General features: G+C 43.9%; 1 protein-coding gene and 1 long non-coding RNA gene across 2 annotated transcripts in view; one reads left to right on the top strand and one right to left on the bottom strand.

Moving 5' to 3' along the window:
* LOC121554189 (IgGFc-binding protein-like) overlaps positions 1-12,501 on the top strand; it is a 145,931-nt gene that overhangs the window by 84,750 nt on the left and 48,680 nt on the right. Inside the window, 6 exon segments of the mRNA XM_045211778.1 lie at positions 9,507-9,645; positions 9,942-10,084; positions 10,509-10,532; positions 10,643-10,706; positions 10,888-11,026; positions 11,520-11,710. Coding sequence (XP_045067713.1) covers positions 9,507-9,645; positions 9,942-10,084; positions 10,509-10,532; positions 10,643-10,706; positions 10,888-11,026; positions 11,520-11,710 — 700 coding nt within the window.
* On the bottom strand, positions 1,069-5,609 carry LOC121565493. The gene is made up of 4 exons (XR_006000598.2): positions 4,793-5,609; positions 3,646-3,808; positions 3,362-3,554; positions 1,069-1,108 (listed from the first exon to the last, which is right to left on the bottom strand). It is a non-coding gene; the product is annotated as an uncharacterized LOC121565493 (long non-coding RNA).

The following is a 12,501-nucleotide window of genomic DNA, read 5'->3' as shown; positions in this document are numbered from 1 at the left end:
CAAGTTATGGGAATGTTGATTTTGTGAACATTTTACACAAAAGGTTGGTTGTAATACAGTAAAAAGCCATTTAATTCATATTTTGGAATGAACTGAGACAACAATTTAATTTAAATAGAAAAGATCTACAATAAATATGTAATAACCTGTTGGAAGGATGAAGTGGATCTCTGTCTCACTTCTGGGTCTGCTGAAGGTTGAGCTGGGATCTTGTCACTTGGTGTCTGCAACGAAATACAACAATAACATGTCAGAAATATTGTGTTTTATAATATAGATCATATCTATTTCGTAAACTAATGATCATACTCAGTTCAGTCACAATATATTCCTACCACCTGTCTATCATAATCGCCTTTGGGGTGAGACTCATTGCTGAGGTCAAGGGCTTCATTGACCACAGATGTTAGGAAAGATAATTCATATATGGATCTGGGCTTTTATGCAAGACTCTATAAAAATGGTTAAAACTGTACAATATCTGCTAACCAACAATATGAGGACCGTGTAACACACACACACTCTACTCTGGTTGGGTCATACCATATCGGGACGAATCTGAAACACATTTACGTCTTGAACAGCCTAATTACCAAATGAGGACTTGACGACTGAACTATCTGGAATCAAGGTTCCTGACTTTCCAGTTATCCTTTTGTTGTCAAAGAAAGCTCACCACCTTAAAAGCAATGTAAAATGGATCAACTTGCCATATAAATTAAATCACGCAAATTGATAAGAAATATGTTAAATGGGCAAAAACATTGCCCCAAAAATACAAAAACATAGCCATTAGAGAGAATAAAGATTAATTTTATGTTTTGAGGGGGCGGTTAGTTCTGTCAAATGGTCGGGCTAATTTTGTTTATGCTATGATATTGAAAGAAGTTATGGGAATTTTGATATTGTGAACATTTTACACAAAAGGATGGTTGTAATACAGTAAAAAGCCATTTAATTCATATTTTGGAATGAACTGAGACAACAATTTAATTTAAATAGAAAAGATCTACAATAAATGTGTAATAACCTGTTGGAAGGATGAAGTGGATCTCTGTCTCACTTCTGGGTCTGCTGAAGCTTGAGCTGGGATCTTGTCACTTGGTGTCTGCAACGAAACACAACAATAAATATTCTGTATTATACTCTATTTAATCAGTGTATACAGTTGAAGTCGGAAGTTTACATACACTTAGGTTGGAATCATTAAAACTCGTTTTTCAACCACTCCACAAATTTCTTGTTAACAAACTATAGTTTTGGCAAGTTGGTTAGGACATCTACTTTGTGCATGATACAAGTAATTTTTCCAACAATTGTTTACAGACAGATTTTTTTCACTTATAATTCACTGTATCACAATTCCAGTGGGTCAGAAGTTTACATACACTAAGTTGACTGTGCCTTTAAACAGCTTGGAAAATTCCAGAAAATGATGTCATGGCTTTAGAAGCTTCTGATAGGTTAATTGACATCATTTGAGTCAATTGGAGGTGTACCTGTGGATTTATTTCAAGGCCTACCTTCAAACTCAGTGCCTCTTTGCTTGACATCATGGGAAAATCAAAAGAAATCAGCCAAGACCTCAGAAAAAATTTGTAGACCTCCACAAGTCTGGTTCATCCTTGGGAGCAATTTCCAAACGCCTGAAGGTACCACGTTCATCTGTACAAACAATAGTACGCAAGTATAAACACCATGGGACCACGAAGCCGTCATACCGCTCAGGAAGGAGACGCGTTCTGTCTCCTAGAGATGCATGTACTTTGGTGCGAAAGGTGCAAATCAATCCCAGAACAACAGCAAAGGACCTTGTGATGATGCTGGAGGAAACAGGTACAAAAGTATCTATATCCACAGTAAAACAAGTCCTATATCTGTCACGAGTTACAAAGCCAGAACCCAGAAGCAGACCAGGACAAGGTAAGTTGAAACGAAGGTGAGTGTTTATTTACAAATTCAAGAGTGATGCTGAATTATCCAGGGAACAGAGCGGGCGGCGTTGATTAGTTGTTGGGGGTGCAGTGGTTGATCCAATCATGGCTCGGCAGCCGCCGACCACCAGGCAGAGGTTGGATGAAGGTTCCGGACGAGTGATGTTCATGGCTAACGATCCGGCAGGGAATGGATGTTAGGCCAGAGCCTAAGAAGGGTGATGATCAGGACCAGGTGTGCAGATTGCTGATGGGATGCAGGTGCGGAAATCAAGAGAGCTCCCCGGAGCGTTCCAGAACCCTCGGGAAACTGGAGATCCCGAGCAGAAAAACTAGTCCACAGACAGGACCCGACTCAGACTGCCGGGATCGTTACAATATCGACATAACCTGAAAGGCCGCTCAGCAAGGAAGAAGCCACTGCTTCAAAACCGCCATAAAAAAGCCAGACTGTGGTTTGCAACTGCACATGGGGACAAAGATCGTACTTTTTGGAGAAATGTCCTCTGGTCTGATGAAACAAAAATAGAACTGTTTGGCCTTAATGACCATCAATATGTTTGGAGGAAAAAGGTGGTAGGCTTGCAAGCCGAAGGACACCATCCCAACCGTGAAGCACGGGGGTGGCAGCATCATGCTGTGGGGGTGTTTTTGCTGCAGGAGGGACTGGTGCGCTTAAAAAAATAGATGGCATCATGAGGAAGGAAAATTATGTGGATATATTGAAGCAACATCTCAAGACATCAGTCAGGAAGTTAAAGCTTGGTCGCAAATGGGTCTTCCAAATGGACAATGACCCCAAGCATACTTCCAAAGTTGTGGCAAAATGGCTTAAGGACAACAAAGTTAAGGTTTTGGAGTGGCCATCAAAAAGCCCTGACCTCAATCCTATAGAAAATGTGTGGGCAGAACTGAAAAAGCGTGTGCGAGCAAGGAGGCCTACAAACCTGACTCCAGTTACACCAGCTCTGTCAGGAGGAATCGGCCAAAATTCACCCAACTTATTGTGGGAAGCTTGTGGAAGGCTACCCGAAACGTTTGACCCAAGTTAAACAATTTAAAGGCAATGCTACCAAATACTAATTGAGTGTATGTAAACTTCTGACCCACTGGGAATGTGATGAAAGAAATAAAAGCTGAAATAAATAATTCTCTCTACTATTATTCTGACATTTCACATTCTTAAAATAAAGTGGTGATCCTAACTGACCTAAAACAGGGAATTTTTACTTGGATTAAATGTCAGGAATTGTGAAAAACTGAGTTTAAATGTATTTGGCTAAGGTGTATGTAAACTTCCGACTTCAACTGTATATATATATATAAAGCAGTGACAACATACATGTAAGAAGGGACATGTATTTATATATTTTATAATTCTTTGACAGATCTTATACATTATAATATATCAAAGCAGATTTACTTACCAGAGCACGCCATGGCCACTGAGATTATCCATAATCATAGGTTATTTCACTCTCTGCTTGGATGTTTTCAATAGCAAACAAGCAAAGATGAGGTTTACATTGGACTATCATCTTTTTCATTTTGCAATTTGGGGACCTGTGGGCATCATTTACCAGCCTCCCCAGTGAACCATCTTCGCAGGATGCATCTATGCTAAAATTGAAGAGGGAAACAGATTTACGTTTTCTCCACAAAACATATAAACATATAGAGATGAACTGATGTCTTATAGGGTTTTACTTACCACCATGAGCCATTGTTCCATTCAAAATCAAACAAGAAAGCATTTTGCTTTTCCGTATACTTCCCCTGCCTCTTGTCCCATTCATATTGCGATATAAACTCCCCACGGTACTCGAGGACAAAGGATCCCTTTTCAATTGGTGCTGAGGCAAATACACCACGTCCTGATGTAACAAAGTTAAGAACTTAGTATCAAGTAATACAGTTCAAATTAGGTTAATGAATTGCAGTTGATCAGACCCATTTAGCCTGCTTATCAATGTGTATGATTTAATATTTAGGGGAAAGATCCATTGCAGGGGTGCAAACTGGTAAGGACCCAAAAAGGTGACATCATTCAAAATAAATTTGGTCTGAAAACTATGAAATCACGAGGAGACGTATTTTATGTTGGATTTAATGACAGATCTACAGCTAAAAACGGAAACGCTCGAAACAATGGCGTTAAAGCGGGGCAAAAAGAGATGTGATCCCCGGTCAGGTTCCAGCAGTTATCACCACTAGACCTGCAGTGACTTGCACCGCTGAGTCTGCCTTTGACTCCTCGCTTTAGACCGCTTTATTGCAGACTTTGTATTTAAGGACATCAGCGTACACAAAAATCCCCAAATCACAACAGGCAGGGATTACGCACACACCCACTCATGTTGTGAACACTCTGTCGGTAGGCCTACTCGGCGGTGCATTTTCGCTGTTCTGTTAACTTGAATGGTGCCATATTTGTTCTACGCGCTGATACGCATCATTCACATATATTGTAAATTTTTATCACCCAAATGCTTCTACATTCCGTTTATCGTTGGGGTTGTTATGATCAAATGTTAAAAACATTTTTGAATTTAAATCACATTACCGAGCTTTCACACATAGCGCGAACGGTCTGCCGACTGGCCAAGGAAATTACCACCAATATCACACATTCTAATAGAAGTTGGGAGGTGTAGTTCATAAATCTTGAATATTTTTCCCCATCCCCCAACTGCTTGCAAAAGAATCACAACATAACTTCTGAAATTGGATGTTAAAGCCGTATGTGTCTAATGCAGCGGTACGCAGTGATTTTTTCACTTGTGTAAGACTTGAATGTGTTTCAAATGACATCCCAATATGGTATGACCCAATAAGTGTAGATTGTGTGTATAACATACCTTTATAGTCATTGATCCATTTGACTTTATACAAGGCTTGTCACTTCCAGAAATAATAAAATGAATAGCCTCAGCCTCAGGACTAAGTCTGGCTCTTCGTTTTGACATGCTCTTCAATTGCCCATGTGCTCCTCAACTAGAAAACATCTACATTGGATGACAAAAAGTCAGCGAGACAAATACAGAAAAGACTAATACTTGATTTGAATCGAATAAGGATATATCAAATGGTATTAGTCTGCCTTTAGTCATATCGTGCTCATGTTCTTACTAATGCAGTATCCGGTTAGCTTATTAGGCTAACCGATCAGTGCAAACCTTATGCAACTGCAATCACAATAGCAATCTTTTCACAGTAAGCACAGTAAGCAATCTTAACACCTTCAAAGATAAATACTGTTATAAAAGTATAGTACTGTAAACTCTACAAATAACATTATCTGAACTGAACAACCAATATCATCACTTTGGCTTTAAATGGAAAAACATGATAGTGCTAAGTAACATTTGTGGTCAAGAACACTTAAATGTAAGAACAGCTTAGATAATAACTATCTCTTTAGTTGTAAATGAAGAAAAATAAATGTATTACCTTCATTTCTCTTGCACTTCTTCCAGTTCTGAATTTTCCATGTGGCAAAAGTCCTTTTCATTCCTTTCAGCTAATTTGCTAACATTAGCTTATCTGGCTAATTGATGCTAAATTACGTTTTTATTTGAGGGATTTAGGAGGATTTTATGATAATAAATAAATAATATGCCATTTAGCAGACGCTTTTATCCAAAGCTTAGTTATAGTTGACTATGATGACATGTATTATGTGTTGTGATGTCACGAGAGGCTACACAGCTTTCAGCGGGATTGCTCAAGTAGTGCAAGGAGACCAGGTTCAACCAAAACAAGGATTTTATTAAAGGTCTTGGGAAACTAACGAAATTATAACCCAATTCTGTTCTCTGGTGGCTCTTAAGGGTTAACAGTTCAGGGATGTCTCTTCCACATCCAAAATCATAACTCTCCCTCGCTCAAATAACTTTTCCCCAGCCTTACTGTATTCCACGTTGCAGCTAGTGGCCAACCCAGCAAAACGTCCTTCCAAATGTCCCACACGGATTTCCACAGGTGCATATATCCAAAGGTGAGTATTTCCCAAAGGTAAGTATCTCCAAATCCTTATATTCCTCATGGAAGTGGACGTGCAGCACTCTTGTCCTCCAGAGAGCCCCGCTTGGAGACCGTGTTACTTCACAACCCACACACTCCCTCTCAGTGTGTCTCTTCCCTTCCCAAACCTTCAGCTCATCAGCTCCTCATTTGTTTCAGCTGCGTGGGAAGATTGGCCATAGAGGGGTGGAGTTCCCGACCATACCAGCAGATGGAGCCATAGCTGTCTGGGTTTGCAGCCACCTCAGGGGGATGTAACGTCCCTCCAGGACACAGCCTCTCGTGACATCACACATCCCCCTCCTCGGGACCGACGTCCTCGTCGGGGTAAAGGCAGCGAAGAAGGCATCACGCCGGGAGAGGGCGTCTGCATTGCCGTGGTGCTTGCCAGACTGCTCTCTCTTCAACTCCTCCAACTCTAGGACCAGGGACTCAGCCTCCTGTTGTCTCTCCTTGAGTTTCTTACTGAACGCATCAGCCTTGGTTTTAGCAGAGTTTAGCTTCTGTTGAGCAGCTTTCAGTTCCTTCTCTCTCTCTGCCTCCGCATTCTTCATCTTGTTCTCCAACACCTTGTACTTCTCCTCTGCCTTCTTCTGGACCTCCTTACTACTGCGCAGGGTCTCCTCACACTCCTCGATGGTCCTGCGCAGCCTCTCCAGCTCCTCCTGTTGCTTATGGAAGGAGCTCTGTTGGAGTTTAGCCTGGAGGATATCTAACTCTTCTGTCTTCATGTCTAACTGTTGCTTTAACAAACGATACCTCTCAGCGGTCCCCTTCAGACCAGACAGTTCTTTGTCCAGATTCTGTAGCTCCGTCTCTGTGTCGGTCTGGGCACCTGCCATCCCTATCAGAGCCCGGGCGGGAGTGAGTAACTCGGAGGATTGCACCGGAGCCTTCCCAGGATGAGTCTTGCCTCTCCGTTTCCGAGGTACTCGGGTTATCCTCTCCTGAGACTCTCCCAGAGTGGGTAAAAGGCTGGGCAGTCTCGTCCAATTAGGACAGGGACGGGGAGGGAATCAACCACCCCGCCGTCGTGTGTATGGTTCCCCGTGTGCTGGTCATTGTAAGTTCAGTAATGGGGTATTCTCTGGTGTCCCCATGGACACAGGAAACTGGGAGGACTTTCCCCGGGGTCAGACACGTTGGGCCCACCAAATCCTTACGCACCAGGGTGGCCCGGCTACCAGAATCCAGTAAGGCCTCCACATCATGGTGATTCACAGTTACCGGGCAGGTGGGGGGTCGATCTGGGCCGCCATCTACGACTCCCAAGAGCGAGGCAAAACGGTGTGTGGGTGCTGAGCTGGAGGACTCCGCAGTGGGCATAGGTTCATCGGCTGGTTTCCCACACTGCCAGGAGATATGTCCCATCTCCCCACACCGGTAACACTGTCGAGTTTCCCCCCTCCTGGTGTACTCTTCTTGGACCCGCCTGGTTTCTGGCTCCCCCTGGAGCCGGGATAAGTCCTGGCGTGGCTGGGTTCGAGACCTTGGGGGTCCTTTGGACGGGTTCTTCCCATTTGTGGTGGGGCCGCACTCCTGGGGTCTTTTCGGGAAGCATTCAGCATCTCCGCTGTGGCCTGGTACTTTTCCACAGCTTCCACGGTCAGATCAGCCGTGGTCAAGGCCTGTTGACTGATGAACCGTTTTGCCTCATAAGGCAGGGGCGCGTGAGTAGCGATCCACCACAACGGCCTCCACCACCGCCGCTGCTGTATTCCTCTGCGGATCCAGCCATTTCCTTGCGATTCGGACAAGTTCATGCATCTGCGCCCGAGGAGGTTGGTCTGGTTGGAAGGTCCAACTGTGAAAGCGCTGGGCCATACCAAACTTTGTGAGTCCATATCTGCTGAGGATCTCAGACTTCAGGGGCATCATAGTCAGTAACCTGGTCAGGGCCCAGGTCCCGGACAGCATTCAGCGATTCCCCGGTTAGAAAGGGGGCTAACAGACCAACCCACTGTTGCTTGGGCCAGGCTTCCCTAGTGGCCGTGGCCTCAAATGCATGCAGGTATGCCTCAATGTCATCGGTAGCTCCCATCTTAGATATAAAGTCACTTGCCTTTATTGGGCGGGTATTTTGGACCACCCTCTGTCTCTGCAACTGCAATTCCTCTGCCTTCAGAAGGTTGGCTTTCTTTTGCTCCTCCAAGAGAGCCACGTTTACTTGCATCTGGGCTTGCTGGCCAGCAACAAGGGCTTTCAATATGTCCTCCATTTCAGTCGGCGGGGAGCCTACGGCCAACTTGGAAAACTGGGTGATCAAACCTTCGGTATCCTCCTCTGACATGCACTATTAACGCTTGGCGTGCCCGTATTCTCCACCATCTGTGATGTCACGAGAGGCTACACAGCTTTCAGCGGGATTGCTCAAGTAGTGCAAGGAGACCAGGTTCAACCAAAACAAGGATTTTATTAAAGGTCTTGGGAAACTAACGAAATTATAACCCAATTCTGTTCTCTGGTGGCTCTTAAGGGTTAACAGTTCAGGGATGTCTCTTCCACATCCAAAATCATAACTCTCCCTCGCTCAAATAACTTTTCCCCAGCCTTACTGTATTCCACGTTGCAGCTAGTGGCCAACCCAGCAAAACGTCCTTCCAAATGTCCCACACGGATTTCCACAGGTGCATATATCCAAAGGTGAGTATTTCCCAAAGGTAAGTATCTCCAAATCCTTATATTCCTCATGGAAGTGGACGTGCAGCACTCTTGTCCTCCAGAGAGCCCCGCTTGGAGACCGTGTTACTTCACAACCCACACACTCCCTCTCAGTGTGTCTCTTCCCTTCCCAAACCTTCAGCTCATCAGCTCCTCATTTGTTTCAGCTGCGTGGGAAGATTGGCCATAGAGGGGTGGAGTTCCCGACCATACCAGCAGATGGAGCCATAGCTGTCTGGGTTTGCAGCCACCTCAGGGGGATGTAACGTCCCTCCAGGACACAGCCTCTCGTGACATCACAGTGTATTCAAGTAAATCTATCTTGAATAGTTGGAAAGTGTGCTCAAACAAAATCAGGAAATGTCATGTAACTAAAGTGTGTCACGTGACTAAAGTGTGTCACGTGACTAAAGTGTGTTTAAAGTGTGTTAATGTTCCAAAACTGACCACTAGGTGGCGTATTCACAGGTGAGCAAAAAGCGTAAACACACACACACACTTCAAATCATGAGATTGTGACATTTAAAGACTTTTCAGATTTTTGGTTTAGGGGCATTCTATGGTCGTCTAGAACACTGTAGTGAGCTCGGAAAAATGAGGACTCCAAAAATGTCCTCATATTTCCGAGCGTCCTGACATTGAAGGTGAGTTGTCATAAAATTGTCTTCATATGTCACCAAAACGAGTACACACACACACACACACACACACACACACACACACACACACATACACAATCACACACACACACACACACACACACACACACACACACACACACACACACACACACACACACACACACACACACACACACAGGCACTCACATATAACAACCACACACACAGGCACTCACACACAACTGATTCACTCTGTCTCTCACTCCAGTTGTAACAAGAAGCCCAACACCACCATCCCAGGCTGTACTGATGATGAACTGGACAGGTATGAGAGCTCTGGCTACTGCGGCATGCTTCTGGACAAGAACGGACCGTTCGCTGTCTGTCACCCCAAGGTCAACCCCAATGTGAGTAACTACCGTAATGTGTGGTATATAGTGTCTTACCCCAATGTGAGTAATTACTGTAATGTATGGTGTATAGTGTCATATCATATTTTGTCTTTACGATAAAAAAAAAGTTTGTTTAATGTGTGAAATCTCACTCCCAAGAAAGACATTTTGCAAATGTAGAGACACATTTAGTTTAGGAATGTTTACGAATGTTTAATTCAAATAACTTTATTTGTCACTTAAGTAACCAAAACCTCCAAGCTTTGTGTGCAAGTCTATGACACGTGTACCTTTATGGGTGTCCATTTCAGAGTTTCTTCCAGGACTGTCTGTTTGACCTGTGCGAGCTGGATGGTGCTCAACCCATTCTGTGTGAGTCCATCGAGTCCCTACGTCAACGAGTGTCAGGACCGAGGAGTCACCATCGGAACCTGGAGGAACAGCACTTTCTGCCGTGAGTAATGATCAGTGTTGGGGTCAATTCCATTTCAATTCCAGTCATTTCAGAAAGTAAACCAAATTCTAATTCAAATTTTCCTCACTGAAAAGCATTAAAGATCATTGAAATTGGTATTTCGATGTACTTCCTGAATTGACTGGAATTGCAGTGGAATTGACCCCAACCCTGGAACAGATACATGTTATACATGATAATAACAAGGAAGAGACGGATATTGATGATGAAGATGGGAATTGTAGTGATTAATATAATAATCATTCATTCACTCACCAAATACCCTGCTGCTATTAGCACATCAAAGACCAAACAATCCACTCAAACAGTACTATTCCGTATAATCAACAGTCATTATTAAGAGACAGTCATGTTTTAAAGTAGACCTATCTCCTAATGTCTCCTCTTCCCTCCTTCTCTCCAGCTCTGACATGCCCCCCAACAGTCAGTACGTGCCCTGTGCCGCCCCTTGCCAGCCCACCTGTGCCTCCAGACCCCCACGGGGTGTGATGCTCCCTGTTCAGAGGGTTGTGTGTGTGACCCTGGTTATATCCTCAGCGCCGGGAAGTGTGTCAAAGAGAACTCTTGTGGCTGCAAACACACCAACGGACAGTACTACGAGGTGAGTGTGTTGTGTGCGTGTTTGTGTGTTTATGTGTGTGTGTCAAGTGATGGACATAGTGTGTGTGTGTGTGTGTGACGTGTATGTAACCAACCAGCAACCAATCACTGATTAACTATTGTCTCTCCCTCCATCTCTCCCCCTCCCTCCTTCCCTCCCTCTCCCCCCTCTCTCCCTCCAGCCTGGTGAGGAGTGGTACGTGGAGGACTGTCAGATGAAATGTTACTGTAACGCTCCCTTCGTCACCTGCAGTCCCTCTGATTGCCCTCCAATGCACGAGTGTAAGGTCCAGGGTGGAGAGCTGGACTGCTACCCTACAAGTAAGTCCCCTTACATAAACAGTCTGTACAAACACCCACAAATACTCAAAATGGTGTTTTGACGTCTGACGTGTTGGAAGTCAGGGTAGGTTACCAGGCTGTGATCATATGAGTTGACCAGACAGCACAAACTGATCTGAGACTAGGCTATAATGTCTCTCTCTCTTATATCTCATGGTGTCTCCCTCTATCCCTCAGCCCCAACTACAGTCAAACCAACTACTCCAAAACCAACTACACCTAAACCAACTACTCCCAAGCCTACTACTCCAAAACCTCCAGGTGAGATTAACAGACAATCACCTGTTCTCATTCTCACGATCAGATTCAGAATCCAATTTCTGTATTCGCACAAATCGATGAATTGGTTACCTAATAATTCCTGATATTAACCCCTTGTCTCCCTTCCACCGCACCCCCTTATCCTCTCTTCTTTGCCTTTCTCCCTCCCTCTCCCCCCACCCCATTCTCCTCTCCATCTCTCCCCCAATAGTGACGTGCCCTCCCAATGCTGAGTACATAGAGTGTGGCCCAGCCTGCATCCCCAGCTGTAAGGAACCCTCCACCAACTGCACTGGCTCCTGTATCAGTGCGTGTTTCTGTAAGCCAGGCTTCGTGTTCAAAGGCAGACGCTGTGTCCCCATAGAAACCTGTGGCTGTCTGGAGGGAGGTGACTACTATGAGGTACGAGACCATCTGGGATTGTTAGTCTGTGGTTAAGAATGTACAATATGATAGAATATGACACAATACAATGTGATATACAATATTATATGTGATATACCATACGGAATACCATACGATATATGATACACTATATACGATGTGATACACAATAACATACGATATCATATGATACACTACTTTTACTGTCCAGAATGTCCACTCACATGGAAATTGATGTTGCTCAGGTCAGCACATCACCAATGTGACCAACCGCCTCGATTCAATCTTATGTTGCAAAATTTGAAATTGTATTTTTTACAATGGTTGAAAATAGAGGCTCAGAGCTACAAAATTGTATATCATACACTGCAGTTCAGGAACAATGGGAAAATAATTCTGCTTTGAAAGTTGATAAACTTGTAACCCCACTTTTGAGAAAATGGCCCTTGAATGTTTTGGGACACCTACTGGAGAGTTCTTCTTTGTGTACACCCATTCAGCATCGTTCACACCCTCTTAAGCCTTAGCCCCACCCATCTTCTTAAGGATTGTGAGGCCATGTGCTAAACAGTGAGGACGGTAGTGTACAACCAAATATTTCAAGACTAAAGGCTGGTTTATACTACTTCTATCGACATGTCTGTATACAGTTATCGCAATGACATCATGAACATTCTATTGTCGTTGTTGTTATGAAAAAGTATGAACCAAAAATGAAAGTCTGCATGACATCAGCAGCCTGGGGGTCCAAAAAAGCATAACTGGTGCCTTTTAACAGCAATAAACACATCAGTTTAAAAATGAATTTA

The sequence above is a fragment of the Coregonus clupeaformis genome, chromosome 39 (assembly GCF_020615455.1).
Source record: "Coregonus clupeaformis isolate EN_2021a chromosome 39, ASM2061545v1, whole genome shotgun sequence".
NCBI lineage: Eukaryota > Metazoa > Chordata > Actinopteri > Salmoniformes > Salmonidae > Coregonus > Coregonus clupeaformis.
The sequence above is the reverse complement of the archived record's forward strand: the minus strand, read 5'-3'. Positions and strand labels throughout refer to the sequence as shown.